At 40.0% G+C, this 22,256-nt stretch overlaps 3 protein-coding genes across 8 annotated transcripts in view; 1 reads left to right on the top strand and 2 right to left on the bottom strand.

The window, feature by feature from the left end:
- The window catches only part of LOC139954200 (coiled-coil domain-containing protein 115-like), a 32,312-nt gene extending 17,593 nt beyond the window's left edge, over positions 1–14,719 (top strand). For 2 of the 3 annotated variants that reach the window (XM_071953909.1, XM_071953910.1), the window contains exons 5-6: positions 3,031–3,204; positions 11,052–14,719. In XM_071953909.1, coding sequence (XP_071810010.1) covers positions 3,031–3,204; positions 11,052–11,179 — 302 coding nt within the window. In that variant the 3' untranslated portion in view covers positions 11,180–14,719. Of the gene's footprint in view, positions 1–3,030; positions 3,205–4,715; positions 4,851–11,051 lie in introns of all 3 variants that reach the window. The other variant, XR_011788064.1, reaches the window with a different exon arrangement.
- LOC139954245 (U6 snRNA-associated Sm-like protein LSm3) overlaps positions 1–22,256 on the bottom strand; it is a 514,674-nt gene that overhangs the window by 186,202 nt on the left and 306,216 nt on the right. The window lies entirely within an intron of this gene.
- Positions 15,800–22,256, bottom strand: part of LOC139954197 (uncharacterized) — a 55,397-nt gene continuing 48,940 nt past the window's right edge. For 3 of the 4 annotated variants that reach the window (XM_071953905.1, XM_071953904.1, XM_071953906.1), the window contains 3 exons: positions 21,252–21,410; positions 20,527–20,667; positions 15,801–19,501 (listed from right to left, as the gene is read on the bottom strand). In XM_071953905.1, coding sequence (XP_071810006.1) covers positions 19,433–19,501; positions 20,527–20,667; positions 21,252–21,410 — 369 coding nt within the window. In that variant the 3' untranslated portion in view covers positions 15,801–19,432. Of the gene's footprint in view, positions 19,502–20,526; positions 20,668–21,251; positions 21,411–22,256 lie in introns of all 4 variants that reach the window. The other variant, XM_071953907.1, reaches the window with a different exon arrangement.

Here is a 22,256-nt window from a genome sequence, read left to right as displayed (position 1 = left end):
TTAATGTTGAAAAATTACCATTTGCTTGTTGCTGTATCTCAACAAAAATAAAAGCTGGGGAACATTTGAAAAGTTAACGCCAAAATCGTATGACCTTAACTTCCGGGTCGTTACCCTGGGTCAAAGTTTGCCTTCTTGTTTTTACATAAAAAAAACAACTTTGGAGCTTTTAAACAAAATTAAAGCTTGTACAAACTTAAAACTTACTATGTACATCTAAAGGCAGTAGTTAGTAGATGAAACCGCCACTTTTTTGAATGATGACGTCATTGATGAAGTCATGACAAGGTTTTTAATGTTGAAAAACTACCATTTGCTTGTTGCTGTATCTCAACAAAAATAAAAGCTGTGATGTTCATACTTGGGGAACATTTGAAAAGTTAACGCCAAAATTGTATGATTTTAACTTCCTTACCCTGGGTCAAAGTTTGCGTTCATGTTTTTTTCAAAAAAAATTACATTTGAGCTTATCTACAGCATAACTTAAGATTGAGATCGATTTGAACCTTGAAACTCAACAGCTAGTTTAACCTTAGTATCAAGACACCACAGGCCTAATTACGCCATAATGACATCATCGGGTATTAAATAACAATAAAACAACGTTTAAAACATGTAAAAATCATATGGTGCGAATGGTTTCGCGGAATCCCAACAGCGCTCTCTTTTGTCCAACAAAAGAGGGCGCTGTTGACTATCATATCTGTGCTCAGCATCTCATGCAGGGTGAGCTAAATTTTTTAAAGGGTTTCCATTAATTGCAAAATAAATCCTGTTGCCAATCCCAACAAACATATTGCATTTGTGAAGAAAGAAGAGTTGTTAAAAAATGTGATACAAGTTTAACTTTAAAATAACGACACATTGTATAAAGAGTCATCTTTATGGTTCAATGTTTTTGAACTACGTCATCACGTAACAATTAACCGAACACCGTGTTTTTGTAAAAAAAAATTCTATGTCTAGTTTTTCCTCATCTTCCGCTTTCTCTCTGAACCTTCTCCAGCGTTTTTAAACAAAAGTAAAGCATCTACAAACTTAAGACTTGCTATGTACATGGACAATAGTGAGTAGATGAAACCGCCCCTTTTTAAGAATGATGACGTCATCAAGATGACGTCATTGATGACGTCATGACAAGGTTTTTAATGTTGAAAAATGACCATTTGCTTGTTGCTGTATCTCAACGAATATATAAGCTACGATGTTCATACCTGGGCATCGAATAGATAAAAACTTGGGTAACATTTGAAAAGTTATTGCCAAAATCGTACGACCTTAACTTCCGGGTCATTACCCTGGTTCAAAGTTGGCCTTCGTGTTTTTTCATAAAAAACAACTTGTGAGCCTTAAACAAAAGTAAAGCTTGTACAAACTTAAAGGGACACACCGGCCGAATTGGGCTATTTGGGCTAAAAAATAGACTAAGGTATGACTTCAATGGTCTTCCAGGAATGAAGAAGAACAGTCCTTAAAAAAAATCATCAAATTTAGCCGTTTTTGAGCATTTTAAGACAAAACCGCAGGTCGCGTGATTGTTCTAACCAAAAAGTGGTACAAACAATAACGTGACCTTCCGGGCTAGTTTTACTTTCAGCCGTCTAAAAGTAACTTACTTAACCAAATTGTAATATTTTTTTTACAAAATTATTTACGAATAATTGATGAAAAGATCAGGTATTCAAGTTATCACTACAAAATGTAAATAATGGTGAAAAATCTAACGTAAGATTCACATTCAAGTAGTCTGGTAACGGAAGCTTGTTATATGGTCGCTTTGGTTTTTTAAAATAATTTTTCGCTAAATACGTGACACTTTGATGATTTTTTTTATAGCAACCATCTATAAAAACATTATTTATGATTCTACACCCCTAAATTGCGTAAACGTTGAGCCGGTGTGTCCCTTTAAAACTTACTATGTACATAGGCAATAGTTAGTAGATGAAACTACCACTTTTTGGGAATGATGATAAATGTAGATAAAGACTTGGGAAACATTTGAAAAGTTAACGCCAAAATCGTACGACCTTCGTGTTGTTTTCATCAAAAAAACAACTTTTGAGCTTATCTACAGCATAACTCAAGATTGAGATCGATTTGAACCTTGAAACTCAATAGATAGTTGAACCTTAGTGTTTTTAAGACAACACAGGCCTAATTAGGTCATAATGACGTCATCAGGTATTAAATAACAATAAAACAACGTTTAAAATGTGTAAAAGTCATATGGCGCGAACATTTTTTGGGGAATCCCAAAAGCGCTCTTGTTTGTCCAACAAAAGAGGGCGCTGTTGATTATCAAATTTGTGTAAATCATCCCGTTCAGGGGTAGTTAAATTTTTAAAGGGTTTCCAGCCAATCTCACACAAACATATTGCATTTGTGAAGAAAAAAGGAGTTGTTATAAACTGTGATACAAGTTTAACTATAAAAATTAACGACACGTTGTAGAAAAAGTCATCTTTATGGTTCAATGTTTCTGAACTATGTCATCACGTAACATCCAACCGAACACCATGTTTTTGTAATTAACAAAAATTCTATGTCTAGATGTAGTTAAACTTGTATCACAGTTTTTCCTAAAAACTCCTAAAAACCTGAAAAAAAACCAATAACAATAGTTGTTCGGCTGTTAGCCGAACACCTGAAAAAAAACATAACAATAACAATAGTTGTTCAAACACCTAAAAATAACGACACATTGTAGAAAAAGTCATCTTTATGGTTCAATGTTTTTGAATTAAGTCATCACGTACATCAACCGCACACGGTATTTTTGTAATAAACAAAAATTCTATGTCTAGTTTTATTTGTTTCTGTGTACTCAATGACTTATTACTGTTATTCATCAGCACACGAACAAACAAACTCGCTGAAACATACAGGTTTTTGTTTAACATTCTGATGAGTCACCATTAGGTTTTATACAAGTGAAGTATTGAATGTACACTTAATAGGGTTGAAGATGGCTGAACAGTATAAAAGCATCATGTTATTAAAGCTACATCTATGTCTGGTTTTTTTTAGAATTAAAAACCCAGAAAAAGGTATCAAGAAAACATTGCACAGATCCTCCAACCAGTAAGGAGCAGCATTTTGTGCATCAACAAGATGAAGGAAACGGTGTGTGTGACCCTCTGCACTGGTTTGGCATCTTGGTCCCATCTAATCTCAGACAATGTCAATCTAATTTTGTACAAGGTAAGTTTAATAATTCGCAAACCAAAATTAAACATATTTTCAAATTGTTTTATTTGTATTTATTTTATTAATGAGAGGTCTCCTGAAAGCTTCTACTCCTGTGCGATCTCTCCGATCTTCCAATACATGCATGCTACAGGTCACTAAGAGTAGCAAGTCATGGGGCAATAGGGCATTTTCCCATGCTGGACCCACTCTCTGGAATGACTTGCCTCTACAAATCCGCAATATTTCTAATCTCAATACTTTCAAGTTAAAAACCACGTTGTTTAGTCTCGCCTTATGTGTAATTGGTCTATTTGTCTTATTTTCCTTTCTGTGTGTGGTTCCCCCTCCTGTGCGCCTTGAGCACTTCATTTTGGTGGATTTTGCCGCCCTATAAATATTCTTTAGGCCAAACAAAATAATATATGTGTTTCCGGTTACCCGACCGAACCTAGAAAAACACGCCGACCCTATGGAATTTTATACATTTACAGACAAAATAAAATAAAACAACCCCGATCCCACTCCCCATATGACAAAATACTGCACGATTTTAACGGTTTTATATTTAATGTTTCCTTTTTTCTAAAATGTTTTCACATTTAAAATAAAGCATTAGAAAATACACATTTTCTTACAAGAAAAGACGTCGTTGATCCATGGTTGAATGATCAAGTACTAGTATTGCATGCAACGACGGATGGACGACGTGTAGCGTGTGTTGGGAGGTCGCTGCATGCATTTACATGAGCGAGTTTGTTATGCTACTAATCTGTTAATTGCGCTGCTCAATCTTGAGATTCCACAACAGATGTTGATTGAGCGCTGTACGCCGACAGGCTGCGCTACGCCCTCGCTTTTGCGCCGCCTGGAAACGCGCTAAAATTCCCACGTGACACGTCGAGTCTTGTCTCAATGCGTTTATTGTCGGTTTGCGTACATTTTACAAATAGAGGGCGTTTTATCTCATGCTATTGAATTGTTCCAAAACGACCTCTAGCGTTCAATGTTTCTTGTAATTTATTGTCGCACGCAAAGTAACAATGACTACAGGCGTGAAATCTGCTTTTGTGTTACGTGAAATTTACCGACCTCGGAACGGTTGCTTTTTTGGGGCTTATTTTCTGTGTCATTTCAAGAGATTTTCGAGTCGAACTTGGACATCGTTGAATTTACTGGAAATTTACATGCAAGGCAAAAATATTTTTAACATTCGTTCCTACCTTAAGTTTTGAAGCAATAAAATAATTCAACAAAATAAAATGTGTTTTCATCCCTACCGACGCGAATTTGTTGGCCAGTGTAATAGGAAACACACATATTATTTTGTTTGGCCTTATGATTATTATTATCACAAGGGTATGGATGGCCACTGTATAGCGCAAAATTCCCAAAACATTATCATTGCGCTTTACAAAAAAAAAACAATAGCAATTATAATACACTAGAATAAATAAGTTTTAAGGTTGTGTTTGAAAGCATAAACTGTTGGAGAGGACCTTATGGTATGTAGTAATTTGTTCCAGAAGAGTTGACCCGAAAACACTGAATGATCCATCGCCTATCCGGCTGTTACTTTTTGGGATAGAAAGACGAGTAACGTGCCCGCTCGATCGCAGGTCTTCCCGTGATGGTATATGGGTGGCAAGGCAGTCTTTCAGGTAGACCGGCAACAGTTCATTCAGAGCTTTCTAGTAGAGTAGTGATAATAATAATAAAAATAATAATTGTGGCTTCTTATATAGCGCACATGTCCATCACTCAGTGACGCTCCTGGCGCTGTAACATACAGTATTTCCTGCAAGATGTGGGACTACGTTTGAATTGTGAGACCTAATTCTGATAGCACCATGTAATGTTTTACAAGGTGTTGTGATGCAATTTGCTGTCGATCAAACCAGGAACACCGGGGCGAACCTCTTCTCTTTTTGATAAGTGCACTGGGTTCTTTTACATGCGTTACACAACACATGGGACCAATGGCTTAACATCCCATTCGGAGGACAAAGCCATAGTGAAGTGTCTCGGTAAAATTATCAAGAACCAGGCCTCGTTGGGATTAAACCACTAGTTGAAAACCTCTTCACCACACATTGATTCCCTTATTCTTTATCCCCGATGTAAGTAGAGGTCATTGTAACGCTTTTTCTTTGAAAGCTCCAACAGTTTATTGTAGTGTAAGTGTTGGGTGCAATAGGCATCCTTGTCAACCCTAAAATAAGCCCACTTTTCCGCCACTTCCTTTGAAGCATATATATGTATGTTGCACCTGGAGGTCTTGGTTGAACATATCTAGCCCTAGTACTCATAGGCGCATGTTTGCTTAGCACTTCAGTTGATACCTTGTTAAAATGCTGAAGCATTTCATCTACAGTAGTACTCCTAGGTGATTAAGCATTAAGTTAAGCTTCCAGATCACATTTGAGTGCTAAAATCTCGCACAGAATGCACAACTTTGAGAGGAGGGTGCTTTCTCTGCTGCAAGACACATCTTATCATGCTGTGGTCGGAGCCATAGTCGGTACACACATCACGCAATCTGATTAGATTTTCATCAAACCATGTGAATATTAGGTCCAGTATATGGCCAGATCTATGAGTAGCGTGTTGTACATGTACATGTTGTCTTACACCAAAAGATGACAAAATGGTCATGAAAGAAGACACATCAGACTTAGTGGGCTCATTTACATAAATGTTAAAGTCCCCCTTCATGACAAGTTTGCCCGGCAGCAGAGATTCCTCAAACTCTTTAAAGAACTTAGCGAGAGTAAACCTATTTGCTTGAGATGGAGGAGGGCGGTATATTGTGATGTTTTATATACCAATATTGGGATCCAACATACCGGCATGGTCAAAGGTAATTGTGGTCGTGTTTAATGGGTATGACCGAAAACCATTTACAGAGTATCCCAATGCCACCATGTTTGCTAGAGCCATGTGGAAAGTTAAAAAAAACACATAGCTCGCCGATAACAACTGGGTCACTTCCAAGTGATGTTAGACTTGATTCAAGTCCCAGTCCCGTGTGAGAGGTCCCGAAGCAAGCAAGGCAAACAAGCCGTATATAGCAGTGCGCACTCGCCGCCAAAATGTGGTACAGAGAATGGGACTTGACGGGGTAATTTCTTTCTCTGCAATTGTTATTGGAAAATCTCCCCAAATGGGAAGATGTACAAAACCAATGGTTGAGTTGCACTTCCCAAAGTTCAGATTTTGCAAACAAAACCGACCCGATGTATTTTACAACATATTAACATTCAGTGCTTTCTTTTTATATTTAATTGGTTAATCAAAATTGTATTTCAATCCTCAACTTAGTACTTAACCCCAACAAATAACAAATGAACAAGTCTTCTGTTTGGATGCGTTACATTGGACAACATGTATCACGCATCAAGTTTACATATATTCAAGTGAATACATTTACATATCAGGCGACTGCGGTATTGTCAAGTCCCTGTCCCGCACGCGGAACAGGTTGGGCTATGCAGAGCATCACAAAACAACAGTTTTCTGGCTATGGCATGGGATTCGGATTTGAGTCAAGTCTAAAGGTGATGTGTGCTATCGACCCAATCAACTGTGACTAGGAGCACGCGTGCCTTTACACCGTTCAGGCCTGGAATTACATTCAGACCACAAAGGCCATGGCTTCCATTGCCTGACCAATCTGTTAAGCACCGTTCAGGCCTGGAATTACATTCAGACCACAAAGGCCATGGCTTCCATTGCCTGACCATTCTGTTAAGCACCGTTCAGGCCTGGAATTACATTCAGACCACAAAGGCCATGGCTTCCATTGCCTGACCATTCTGTTAAGCACCGTTCAGGCCTGGAATTACATTCAGACCACAAAGGCCATGGCTTCCATTGCCTGACCATTCTGTTAAGCACCGTTCAGGCCTGGAATTACATTCAGACCACAAAGGCCATGGCTTCCATTGCCTGACCATTCTGCTAAGCACCGTTCAGGCCTGGAATTACATTCAGACCTCAAAGGCCATGGCTTCCATTGCCTGACCATTCTGTTAAGCACCGTTCAGGCCTGGAATGACATTCAGACCACAAAGGCCATGGCTTCCATTGCCTGACCATTCTGTTAAGCACCGTTCAGGCCTGGAATTACATTCAGACCACAAAGGCCATGGCTTCCATTGCTTGACCATTCTGTTAAGCACCGTTCAGGCCTGGAATTACATTCAGACCTCAAAGGCCATGGCTTCCATTGCCTGACCATTCTGCTAAGCACTGTTCAGGCCTGGAATTACATTCAGACCACAAAGGCCATGGCTTCCATTGCCTGACCATTCTGTTAAGCACCGTTCAGGCCTGGAATTACATTCAGACCACAAAGGCCATGGCTTCCATTGCCTGACCATTCTGCTAAGCACCGTTCAGGCCTGGAATTACATTCAGACCACAAAGGCCATGGCTTCCATTGCCTGACCATTCTGCTAAGCACCGTTCAGGCCTGGAATTACATTCAGACCTCAAAGGCCATGGCTTCCATTGCCTGACCATTCTGTTAAGCACCGTTCAGGCCTGGAATTACATTCAGACCTCAAAGGCCATGGCTTCCATTGCCTGACCATTCTGTTAAGCACCGTTCAGGCCTGGAATTACATTCAGACCACAAAGGCCATGGCTTCCATTGCCTGACCATTCTGTTAAGCACCGTTCAGGCCTGGAATTACATTCAGACCTCAAAGGCCATGGCTTCCATTGCCTATATTAGTACTCCATTTCCATATTAGTACTCCTAGGTGATTAAGCATTAAGTTAAGCTTCCAGATCACATTTGAGTGCTAAAATCTCGCACAGAATGCACAACTTTGAGAGGAGGGTGCTTTCTCTGCTGCAAGACACATCTTATCATGCTGTGGTCGGAGCCATAGTCGGTACACACATCACGCAATCTGATTAGATTTTCATCAAACCATGTGAATATTAGGTCCAGTATATGGCCAGATCTATGAGTAGCGTGTTGTACATGTACATGTTGTCTTACACCAAAAGATGACAAAATGGTCATGAAAGAAGACACATCAGACTTAGTGGGCTCATTTACATAAATGTTAAAGTCCCCCTTCATGACAAGTTTGCCCGGCAGCAGAGATTCCTCAAACTCTTTAAAGAACTTAGCGAGAGTAAACCTATTTGCTTGAGATGGAGGAGGGCGGTATATTGTGATGTTTTATATACCAATATTGGGATCCAACATACCGGCATGGTCAAAGGTAATTGTGGTCGTGTTTAATGGGTATGACCGAAAACCATTTACAGAGTATCCCAATGCCACCATGTTTGCTAGAGCCATGTGGAAAGTTAAAAAAAACACATAGCTCGCCGATAACAACTGGGTCACTTCCAAGTGATGTTAGACTTGATTCAAGTCCCAGTCCCGTGTGAGAGGTCCCGAAGCAAGCAAGGCAAACAAGCCGTATATAGCAGTGCGCACTCGCCGCCAAAATGTGGTACAGAGAATGGGACTTGACGGGGTAATTTCTTTCTCTGCAATTGTTATTGGAAAATCTCCCCAAATGGGAAGATGTACAAAACCAATGGTTGAGTTGCACTTCCCAAAGTTCAGATTTTGCAAACAAAACCGACCCGATGTATTTTACAACATATTAACATTCAGTGCTTTCTTTTTATATTTAATTGGTTAATCAAAATTGTATTTCAATCCTCAACTTAGTACTTAACCCCAACAAATAACAAATGAACAAGTCTTCTGTTTGGATGCGTTACATTGGACAACATGTATCACGCATCAAGTTTACATATATTCAAGTGAATACATTTACATATCAGGCGACTGCGGTATTGTCAAGTCCCTGTCCCGCACGCGGAACAGGTTGGGCTATGCAGAGCATCACAAAACAACAGTTTTCTGGCTATGGCATGGGATTCGGATTTGAGTCAAGTCTAAAGGTGATGTGTGCTATCGACCCAATCAACTGTGACTAGGAGCACGCGTGCCTTTACACCGTTCAGGCCTGGAATTACATTCAGACCACAAAGGCCATGGCTTCCATTGCCTGACCAATCTGTTAAGCACCGTTCAGGCCTGGAATTACATTCAGACCACAAAGGCCATGGCTTCCATTGCCTGACCATTCTGTTAAGCACCGTTCAGGCCTGGAATTACATTCAGACCACAAAGGCCATGGCTTCCATTGCCTGACCATTCTGTTAAGCACCGTTCAGGCCTGGAATTACATTCAGACCACAAAGGCCATGGCTTCCATTGCCTGACCATTCTGTTAAGCACCGTTCAGGCCTGGAATTACATTCAGACCACAAAGGCCATGGCTTCCATTGCCTGACCATTCTGCTAAGCACCGTTCAGGCCTGGAATTACATTCAGACCTCAAAGGCCATGGCTTCCATTGCCTGACCATTCTGTTAAGCACCGTTCAGGCCTGGAATGACATTCAGACCACAAAGGCCATGGCTTCCATTGCCTGACCATTCTGTTAAGCACCGTTCAGGCCTGGAATTACATTCAGACCACAAAGGCCATGGCTTCCATTGCTTGACCATTCTGTTAAGCACCGTTCAGGCCTGGAATTACATTCAGACCTCAAAGGCCATGGCTTCCATTGCCTGACCATTCTGCTAAGCACTGTTCAGGCCTGGAATTACATTCAGACCACAAAGGCCATGGCTTCCATTGCCTGACCATTCTGTTAAGCACCGTTCAGGCCTGGAATTACATTCAGACCACAAAGGCCATGGCTTCCATTGCCTGACCATTCTGCTAAGCACCGTTCAGGCCTGGAATTACATTCAGACCACAAAGGCCATGGCTTCCATTGCCTGACCATTCTGCTAAGCACCGTTCAGGCCTGGAATTACATTCAGACCTCAAAGGCCATGGCTTCCATTGCCTGACCATTCTGTTAAGCACCGTTCAGGCCTGGAATTACATTCAGACCTCAAAGGCCATGGCTTCCATTGCCTGACCATTCTGTTAAGCACCGTTCAGGCCTGGAATTACATTCAGACCACAAAGGCCATGGCTTCCATTGCCTGACCATTCTGTTAAGCACCGTTCAGGCCTGGAATTACATTCAGACCTCAAAGGCCATGGCTTCCATTGCCTGACCATTCTGCTAAGCACCGTTCAGGCCTGGAATTACATTCAGACCACAAAGGCCATGGCTTCCATTGCCTGACCATTCTGTTAAGCACCGTTCAGGCCTGGAATTACATTCAGACCTCAAAGGCCATGGCTTCCATTGCCTGGCCATTCTGTTAAGCACCGTTCAGGCCTGGAATTACATTCAGACCACAAAGGCCATGGCTTCCATTGCCTGACCATTCTGTGCTTCGTAGAAGTGTGTTATTACCAGCTCTCTTAATAGGTTGTGCCTTTCTGTTCATCATCTTAAAAATCACTGTTGTGTATTGAGGTTTTTAGGGAAGTTTTGCTGGTCTCACAGTCTGGTCTCATGTTGGGAACCTTGGTCATAGTCTGAATCACAGACCAGTAGTTCAGCCAGGCATCAAAGAAAGAATCACCCTGGTCTGTAAAAGCAAAATCCGACATAATTGGAAATTGCTGATACTACATTTACGTAGAGACGATGTGACCTCTGACGTCACTCGAAAACCATTTATAACATGATTCGCACGCATACCGCCGGGCAAAACTTTTGTGTTTTGGCAGGCAGCTAGAAAGTGTATGCAATCTTACCATGACTACGCGTCTTTTTGCCCTGCGAGACATGGCATATACAGTGTTTTGTCAACAGAGGGCGGTTTGAATGTAAACATAGGTCACATCGTCTATACCACTTAACATAGCTCTTTCACACTTCCTGGAATTTCTATATATTTTTTTAATGCAACAGCCCTCCATATCTGCTCGAAGGTTGCCTGTCTCCAAAGTAGACTTGATTCTGTTAAATGTGAATACGCCAGGCTACAGAAAAAGAAGAAACAAGTCAAGGATGCTTCCACTTCGGACAGTTTGCAATAACAGTCTTCTTTATGCTTCATAAGGTAATGTTTTATGTACATGTACAGTATATTGTGTACACAATGTATCTAAAAACTGGTAACAAGCAACAGCAAATTTCCTGATGGTGTACTTTAACTATACCACTCCAATATCAAGTGCTCTACCATCAGCTAACCAGCCTTTATGTTGGTGGTCAGTCCACTTATAAATGTTGGGCCTGGTCAGAATTTTCTGCTGATTTCTTCTGATTTGTCTGGGACTGTGCCTGTATGTAAAATACCCAAGTTATGGCAGTAGCGGGAATCAAAACGGGGAGTAGTAATAATCAAAGATTATAGAGCGGCTAAGGCGCAAGGCCCAGAACTCAGACTGGAATGTGAAATCCCACTGGATGCCGTTTCAGCAAGTAACTCTTTTGATACAACAATAGGTCAGTGCAGATCAGTGCAGACAATGACTATTCCTATCAATGGGAAACAAAATTCACTCACTGAAATGGCGCCCACACGTATTTCATGTGCCAACAATGGATAAAGCTTCAGTTCCGCATCTATAATCTTTGTTAGGCTTTGGAACATTTCTGCTCATACACTGTAGAAGATATGACATTTGCCCCTGGCAAAACCTTCTGCAACTAAGATTTTAAAAGTTCATTATTTGATTTTTTAAAATTTTTTTATTTGTTGTACTTTTATTGTGTTTTTAATTTATTTGACAGTTGAAACAATATGATTATTTTTATAGCTTAAGCCATTTTCATTTTACCGGTTACACAATTATTGTGAACATATTGGATATAATTAATTTGTGGTTTAGCAAGTATGGTGCAGATTGTACATGTATAACAACAATAGTAGCAAGTCCAAAATGTACTTAGTAGTTTGATCAGAAACTGAGTCTGAAAAGAAGAAAAATGTTGTCATCAACATAACTGGAGTTAGACTTTATTGATTGTCTTGAACCTTGCAAGGAAGCGTGGTAATTGGATCATACATAATTAGTTTATGAACTCAAGCACTGAAAGCTGAGTTGAGGATATGTACATGTCTTTTAAATACTTGAAAATCTATTTATTTTGTTTAGTTAAATTTATTTGAGACATTATTATGGGTCCAAACTATATTATACAAATATTACATGGTTTGAGGGTGACTAGTCGATATTAGCTCCCCGTGGTATTGGTACTAGTTTGTCAACTTTCAATACCGAGGGGAGCTAATAATCGACTAGTCACCCAAAGCACAAAAACTGACCCTGATGAACACAAAAACTGACTGAATCTGTGATTCATTAATAAAAAACAAGGAAGTACATAATGGATCTAGCTCAGTCCATTATTGTTCACGTATTAATGTTTCAGCTGTTATAAAATGTTCCACGATCGTAAATAGGGCACGGCAAGTAGATAGCACCCTGGGATGACGTCGCACAATGGTAATGCGCATGACAGGTAGAATAGTTCCGGGGAACTATTACTTGTCATGCGCATTCACCACTTGCGTGAATATTCACGTGCGCGCTTGGTAGTAAGCAAAATTAACACCTGGCTCGTGATGGTGAATGGACCAATGAGAACTCGACTCTCGGTCATGAATATGTATGAGGTATAGTAATAATAGTAATCTCACATGACTAACTCATTGTAGAAGAAATTCAAATGATGTCCATGCTTATATTATTTACTGCAAACTATTTGTTTTATGTCTAAGCTGTATATTGTTAAAATGTGCATGAAGGAGGGGTTTTCAATTCACACTGGGAACTAAATGCTTGTGCAGGTCACTGATTATCTTCACTGTTTTGATGCTGCAACCAGACAGTACAGCAGTTAGTCTTGCTAAAGGCAGTGGACTCTATTGGTAATTAGTCAAAATAATTGTTAGCATAAAAACTATCTTGGTAATGAGCAATGGAGAGCTGTTGGTAGGTAATTTCTCACTCAAAAATTAATAGACTTCAGGCCTGAAGCCTTTTATATTAGGCATCTGAAAGCACACAAATTCACAAAATGTGCAACAAGGGTGTTTTCCCTTTCATTATCCTCTTGCAACTTTGATAACCAATTGAGTACACATTTTCACAGATTTGTGATTTAGTGCATATATTTAGAAACACCAAGTGAGAGTAATGGTCTTTGACACATACCAAAGATGTCTAGTGCCTTTAACTGTAGGACATGGGTTACAAAAAAAATAATTGTTAAAATCATAATGATTATTGCTGCTCTCACATTCTTGCGAATATGAATATTTGAAAAATGGCTCACCAATTTGTTGCGAACCTTTTGCCAATGTTTACGAACACTTCCCAATGGATTGCCCATGCTTATGAATGGTTACCAATGCTTGCAAACGCAAGTTATTTTCAAAGTTCCATTAAGAATGTATTGCAAATGTCTTGCCAATGTTTAGACAAGTATTGCGAATATAAATGGCATTCGCCCCAGGGAGGTGTCAAGAGAGTTTAAGTCCCAATTTTCAATTAAATTTCATTATTTCACTCCGACACTCCGAGTGAGACAGGTGGCTGCTTATTAGTGAAATAACAAGCCTTGAAATGTGGTGTTGCTGTTTTTTTCCAGAGTCAAACGAACAATGAGCAAGAGGCAGATTCTCTTCACTATTAGTAGCAATTGCGGCCGCGTCATCAAATGTTCGATCAAGTGCAATCTTAATGTTAGTCAGCCCATTTGTAAGCATTCAAAACAGTCGCAAGGTATTCACTGCATATATTTGAAATTGTTGGAAGCTCGGTCCAAATATTCGCAACGTTCATGGCTATTTGTAAGACATTGGCAGATGTGGAAAGCATTCGTAATATATTGGTAAGGAGCGGTCGAGGGACGACCGAGGGGTTACAGAAAAGAAAATATTCACTATTAATCACAATTTTGGGGCGAATTCAAATATTCAATATTCGTATATTATATTAATTTTTGCAAGAATATTCGCCACAGTGTGATTGACCATAATGAGGTGAAAATTCTGAATTTCTTACCAACGCTTACGAAGACATGGCGAATGTTGCAAAGTAGGAGCCATTGTCAAATATTTCCATTTGTAAGCAAATTTGCAATCATAATGGCCACAGTGTGAGAGTGGCATTAAAGCGTTATCATTTTCTTGAAAGCATTTCAAACATTTGTGTGGGAGTAATGCTGATATTCTTACCAAGTACTCCCTTTAAGAATAAAGTAATCAATACTTAAACAATTCTTAAAAACCATACATTCACTTTTATTTCATACAAAAATATATTTACAAAGTAAATAAAACTACAGAATGGAATGTCTGCATTTGTAATAATTTATTTGTGTTATGTAAATTGGGCTACCAGGTTCACTGACTTACATTATGTAGAAATTCTTCTTCCTGTGATTAAGAACTAAAAACAACAAATCTTACATGGGAGGTTTTTTGTTTTAATAGTAAGTTTCATACTAAAGGCACACATTGGCTTCAGATTTGGTTTTATGGGCTGTAAAAGAAACTATTATGAAAAGAATATGGTTGAAAAGATGTTTTAAATAAATGAAGAATTTATAATGATCCACACGAACAGGCTTCAAAATTGCGTGTACATGTATTCCCTTTTACTTTTAGCCTTTAGTCAAGGTGCACACAGCACCTCCAGATGTCATTACGACCCTAGATATCGCACAAGGAAAACGTCTAGCGCAAGTGGCGAAGCTCCGAAGTGCCTTTAGCGACTCACTTTGGGGCAATATGTTGTCTTTACTTTTTGCCACAGATTTTGGTGGGAGAAATGTTTATGCATAATGCACTAGCGTGACGAGTTGGCCAATAAGAAGACAAATTACCATATTATATTATTATTATTATACATGTAGATCACACATCAAGTGCATGCCCCATGAACCACTGACTAATGCATACATCGAGTGCACGCCCCATGAACCACACACTAATGCATACATCCAGTGCACGCCCCATTACCCACACACTAATGCACACATCCAGTGCATGCCCCATGAACCACTGACTAATGCACACATCCAGTGCACGCCCCATTACCCACACACTAATGCACACATCCAGTGCACGCCCCATTACCCACACACTAATGCACACATCCAGTGCACGCCCCATGACCCACACACTAATGCACACATCCAGTGCACGCCCCATTACCCACACACTAATGCACACATCCAGTGCACGCCCCATTACCCACACACTAATGCACACATCCAGTGCAGGCCCCATGACCCACACACTAATGCACACATCGAGTGCACGCCCCATTACCCCACACACTAATGCACACATCCAGTGCACGCCCCATTACCCACACATTAATGCACACATCCAGTGCACGCCCCATTACCCCACACACTAATGCACACATCCAGTGCAGGCCCCATTACCCACACACTAATGCACACATCCAGTGCACGCCCCATTACCCCACACACTAATGCACACATCTAGTGCACGCCCCATTACCCCACACACTAATGCACACATCTAGTGCACGCCCCATTACCCACACACTAATGCACACATCGAGTGCACGCCCCATTACCCACACACTAATGCACACATCCAGTGCACGCCCCATGACCCACACACTAATGCACACATCGAGTGTACGCCCCATTACCCCACACACTAATGCACACATCTAGTGCACGCCCCATTACCCCACACACTAATGCACACATCCAGTGCACGCCCCATTACCCACACACTAATGCACACATCCAGTGCACGCCCCATTACCCACACACTAATGCACACATCCAGTGCAGGCCCCATTACCCCACACACTAATGCATACATCCAGTGCACGCCCCATGACCCACACACTAATGCACACATCTAGTGCACGCCCCATTACCCACACACTAATGCACACATCCAGTGCAGGCCCCATTACCCCACACACTAATGCACACATCCAGTGCACGCCCCATGACCCACACACTAATGCACACATCCAGTGCAGGCCCCATTACCCACACACTAATGCACACATCCAGTGCAGGCCCCATTACCCCACACACTAATGCACACATCCAGTGCACACCCCATGACCCACACACTAATGCACACATCCAGTGCAGGCCCCATTACCCACACACTAATGCACACATCCAGTGCAGGCCCCATTACCCCACACACTAATGCACACATCCAGTGCACGCCCCATTACCCACACACTAATGCACACATCCAGTGCACGCCCCATTACCCACACACTAATGCACACATCCAGTGCACGCCCCATGACCCACACACTAATGCACACATCCAGTGCACGCCCCATTACCCACACACTAATGCACACATCCAGTGCACGCCCCATGACCCACACACTAATGCACACATCCAGTGCACGCCCCATTACCCACACACTAATGCACACATCGAGTGCACGCCCCATTACCCACACACTAATGCACACATCGAGTGCATGCCCCATGACCCACACACTAATGCACACATCCAGTGCACGCCCCATTACCCACACACTAATGCACACATCGAGTGCATGCCCCATGACCCACACACTAATGCACACATCCAGTGCACGCCCCATTACCCACACACTAATGCACACATCCAGTGCACGCCCCATGACCCACACACTAATGGTGCGCTGAAGTCATGTGTTGAGGGCAACACACAGAAGGTGCATTATGAATAATTGACTAGATAATCGAGTTGTTTAAGGCGCTTTGCAGCTACGCCGTTTGGCTGGTCTTTTTTTTTTTTGCGTGACAGCTGAGGATGCCGCCACCGCATGCGCCTTGATTAAAGGCTATTTTATTTCATGAACTAACACAGTCAAGGCAATGTGTCCCTTGTTTAAAGGCACTGGACACTAGTGGCACTTACTTAAAATAATTGTTAGCATAAAAACTTACTTGGTAACGAGTAATGGGGAGAGGTTGATAGTATACAAATATTGACTGCTTCGAGTGCTATGGTTAAAACTATGACTCCCGAGGTGATCCCCGGGAGCGTTCTATTTTCCAGAGGCGAAGCCGAGGGAAAATAGAACGCTACGGGATCACCGAGGGAGTCATAGTTTTTAACCATTGCACGGGTAAATGCAGTCAATATTTGTTTTATAACACCCAAAAATTTCTAAATACTGTACTATTATTATTAAGTTACAGACCTGAATGCTACAATCCACGGACGACGCGAATACAGATTACAAACACTTTTACTGTGCTGCATGTAGTGTCGTTCAATCCGAAATGGTTACAGACTATTAATTTATCATCCTCGTACACGCAACGGACGTCTGGGTACTGCACACCGTGTGCTAGTCTTCGGACTAGCGCATGGCAAACCTACGCACTATCACACGGCCGTCGTCTAGCAAAAGACATGTCATGTGACGCGCTCTAAACCAATGAGCCGGCAGAATACTTGCAAGGGGTGTTATAATATAAAATATCAAGAGAAACGGCTCCCTCTGAAGTAATGTAGTTTTTGCGAAAGAGCTCATTTCTCAGAGATGTTAAATTTGCATCGGAGATAAAGAATACTAATTGGTAATTTCTCACTCAAATAATATAAAACTTCAGCCGAAGACTTATTATGCATCTGAAGGCCACAAAGTAATGCAACAAGGGTGTTATTTGTTTCATTATTCTCTTACAAATTTGATGACCAATTGAGCCAAAATTTTCACCAGTTAATTTTATGCACAGTTGGGATACACCAAGTGAGAATAACGGTCATGACAATTACCAAACTTGTCCAGCGCCTTACAAAAGTATGTGCTAATAAGCCATTTGCAAGTTAAAACCATTGGACACTTTCGGTTAACAGTATTGTCCTAAGGCCCACACTTTGTGTATCACAGTTTATATATAAAATAACAAACCTGTGAAAATTTAGGCCCAATCGGTCATCGAAGTCGGGAGAAAATAACGGGAAAACCCACCATTGTTTCCGAACGTTTTGCCATGTCATGACATGTTTTTAAAATAAATCCGTAATTCTCGATATCGAGAATTGAGAATTGTTTTAAAGCATTTCATGGAATAATATTTCAAGAGAAGTCTTTCACCATTACCTTCTGTAATTCCTCTAAGTTGTTTGTAAATCTGTGAACCTTTTTTTTTCTGTTCCGAAAGTGTCCAATGGCTTTAAGATCAGAATAATGTCTGATACTACAATGACTTGCTTAAGCACATGTGACAGTTTAATTTTGAGTTCCTCAGACTATAGAGACAGTTGCTTTTTCAAATTCCTCTAAGTTGTTTGTAAATCTGTGAACCTTTTTTTTTCTGTTCCGAAAGTGTCCAATGGCTTTAAGATCAGAATAATGTCTGATACTACAATGACTTGCTTAAGCACATGTGACAGTTTAATTTTGAGTTCCTCAGACTATAGAGACAGTTGCTTTTTCAAACGATTTGGGGAAAGCTGTAGGCGTATAGCAACCTCCAGATAAGCAAACCATTGTGCCTTACACCTATTGTATGCGGGTGTTCATCGTCTCTTACGTAACTAAGCAAAAGCTTGCCTTGAATCATGCGACTTAGCAACTGGCCTATAGTCTGAGGAATTCAAATTTAAGTGATAACTTTTATCCAGCAAGTCATTGTACCAGACATTGTATGCCAGAATGTTCAATTTTCTTTTCAACAATGAAATAGAAAATTGAACATGGATACCAAATAAATTGTATAAAGCAAGGATTGCGGTAGCACCATAATCTCTAAATGAATTGGGGTGGTTCTGAAAAGTGCTGTTGGGTTCAACTCCAGACTCCAATATTTAAGATTTGTTTGCTGTTGATTCCTTTTTCATAATAATGAAAGATCACTGCAATGAATGTCATGGCGGAGTGGTTAAGAGCATCGATTTCAAGTTCTGGTGCAGTCACCGGAGTGTGGGTTCGAATCCCGGTCGTGAAACTTGTGTCCTTGAGCAAGATACTTTACTATAATTGCTTCTCTTCACCTAGGGGTATAAATGGGTACCTGCGAGGGTAGAGGTTGATTTTGTGAATGAAAACGCCTTTGGAGCAATATACATGTAAACTGTTGCCCAGGTTGTATACTCCCAAGGGAGCTGAGAAACATTAAAAGGGATGTTATTGGCCCTATGACCAGGGCACTAATGTAAAGCGCATTGATACGGTTATTGTGAAATGCGCTATATAAGAATTTTTTATTATTAATGAATGACAAAGTGAGATATGTACCAACTACTCACAAAAGAAACACCTATTTTCAAACTACCAATACATGTATAAAATATATCAAATCAAACACATGTTGTATCATCTACATTGAAGGAAGAATGGCAGGTAGGCAAGATACTCTACTTTGTCAATTGTTGAACTTGCATTCTGTTGACGGAAAGAAAGGAGAAGAATTGTTAACGACATTACATTAATGTTATTCCAGCATATTTGTTGGTAGCAGATAGGTGACGTGTTTGGGGGGGTGCCTTTGATGATACATGTACAGACATGGAATTTAGCAGTCAGAGTATGTCATGGAAAAGACGTCCTTAGTAAACAAAACAACAAAATATAGGTAGAATAATAAGCAATTTCCAAACTTTTTAAAATGGATGACATTTGGTAATAAACCTTTCTTTTGCAACGTCACATCCCAAGTTTTTGCCAACCCAGGTTGGAAAACTTTGGAAAGCCATAACTGCAAATCAAAAACAGATTGCAACTGTTTGTAACAATGTTACAAAAAAATATTCAAACATTGTGTTCATTTTGTTGAAAACAACTAATTATGGAAGGTAATTTATTTAATAGAAAGTTTGCAGAAAATGTTGAATTTTGTTAAACTATCTGTAAATAACGATTGAGTGTATTACTAACATTCGGCTGTCCATGTCAACCAAGGCGGTTTGTTTAACAACAACAGAAAAGGCTGAAGACAAATGACACACTGAGCCTGTGTGCTACATGTCCCATGATTGCATCATCAAAGGCAAAATTCCATCATTTACGAACACACTATATTTGGTTACCTACATGTAAGATCGACACTTCAACTGCAATTATTTATCATGATGATTAAAGAAACATCTGCAATGTTTTTTGACACATAATATTTTGGTGAACAGTTTTTCAGTTTTAGTAGACAGCTTTTTGTAAAAATTTGATTAAATGGCATAGTGCTTCAGTACCGTCACAATATAGAAAGAAAATACAGCAATTGATTTGGTTTTAGAGAACGAAAGATGGAAACAAAACAAAATGAATCTTAAGACTAAAGAATTAAAAGAAACCCCTTATATCAGCAAATGATATAAGAACGCAATAAATAATAATTATATAGATAAAATGTTTTGTGATTCGGAGAAGAAATTTTGTATAGGGGAGATTATGAATGAGCTCTATATTCCAACCTTTGCAATTGTTGCCAAAATCTGCTCAGTTTGACTTTGATCAGATTTCAAATCTCTATCTGTTGCCATGGATAGCACCTCCAGTAGAGAATCTACAGATATGGCTCCAGTTTGTTGCCTGTCTACTGTGGAAAACATCATCTGTGACAAAAACAAGGCAACTTTGGTAGTAAACAAATTATACATACGTTTTAAAGCATACTTAAAGTTCTAGATGACATTCAGAGCAAGTATGAACAACCAACTGCACCCATGTGTATTATTTCTAGAGTGTACGACAGTCATAGTAGCTAGGCATCCATGGTGTGGTTAGTAATGGATATAAAGTCCTTAAAGATCTGAAGCTGTGCCCAGTTTCATTACTATGCACACTATGAGCCAAATTTGAATTTCCAAAAGCAGAACATTTGTGCTTGACATGGGCATATTTTTCAGGTTAGCAAGGATTTGTTTAGTTGTGTGTGTGTACTTTTTGTTAAAAGCATTATTCACTTAAAAAGATACAGATGAAAAATTGAGAATGGTAACTGAAAACTAAGTCCTTAGCTGGTAAGGAACATTTTGGAATTCATGGCAGTGGTTAAAAGAGCTTAGATGCAGTCATTTTAAATGACAGGTATAAGTAGTCATAGCAGTGCATTTTGATTTTACTGCATGTACTTTGGGTTTGGAACCAAGGTGTCACATAAATTGGGTGTTATTGACATTGAAAGAGTTTCACTTACAACATATTTCATAATGGTGTGTTGGATTGAGGCAAAGTCTACATCATCATAAGAATCTTTGATGGGTTCAGGTAACTTGGTCATCATTTCTCCTAGGCATGTCACACCCACAAACTCCTCAAGACCAAAGAAGGTGCTACTACTTACTGCTTCATATACCTGAGGAGTCAATAGTAAAAATAATTTTAATCGCAATGTAGGTTTGAATTCAACCAACACAACCCAGTTTACTGAGTATACAGTCCTAATAAACATCCACGTAAAGGGTAAAACCGAAATAAGTAGTCTTTATGCCTGATGCGAATTAAAACATCTATTAAAACTTGTTCTTTGTTTGATCATGGAGGTAGAAATAGCCTCCATGGTTTGACCATCCCGTGTTTCATTTTTCTGTGGTGTGCATATTTAAGTATGGATATGTCACCGACATGTCTTTTGAATGGCTTATTCATAAATACCCAAGACAGATTATCCATTCTAATTGGTCGAGAGGGCATCACCAGTTGTTGTTTGAATGGATGATATAACGCCAGTAAAAAGTGTTATAACATGGGCGTGACACACGCGATTGCACCTGTGCGTATAAGACAGTTTCTTCATTCATATTGGTTGAGAGCAACTGCTGAAACAGTTGTGCAACATCACGCGATACGCGCAACGCACACAGCATCTCCTTATAAGGAGTTGTTTAACCGAGGGCCTAACCATTTCATAGCTGGAGGGGTGTTGTGTTGAAAGAAATCATTGAACAATTATAATTTTTTGCATTTATTTTACCTTTTGACCAAAAAGTGTTGATGTTTTTTGGCCGAAAAGGTATTTATGAATGGGAATCAAAGTGAGTTGAATCGGTTTTCAACTAGTGGTTTAAACCCGCCGAGGCCTGGTTCTTGATAATTTACCTCGACTTCGTCTCGGTAAAATTATCAAGTCCAGGCCTCGGCGCGGGTTTAAACCACTAGTTGAAAACCTCTTCACCATACTTTGATTCCCTTATTTTAGGAC

This window comes from Asterias amurensis, chromosome 2, assembly GCF_032118995.1.
Source record: "Asterias amurensis chromosome 2, ASM3211899v1".
Lineage (NCBI taxonomy): Eukaryota > Metazoa > Echinodermata > Asteroidea > Forcipulatida > Asteriidae > Asterias > Asterias amurensis.
This window is presented reverse-complemented; position numbering and strand designations above follow the sequence as displayed.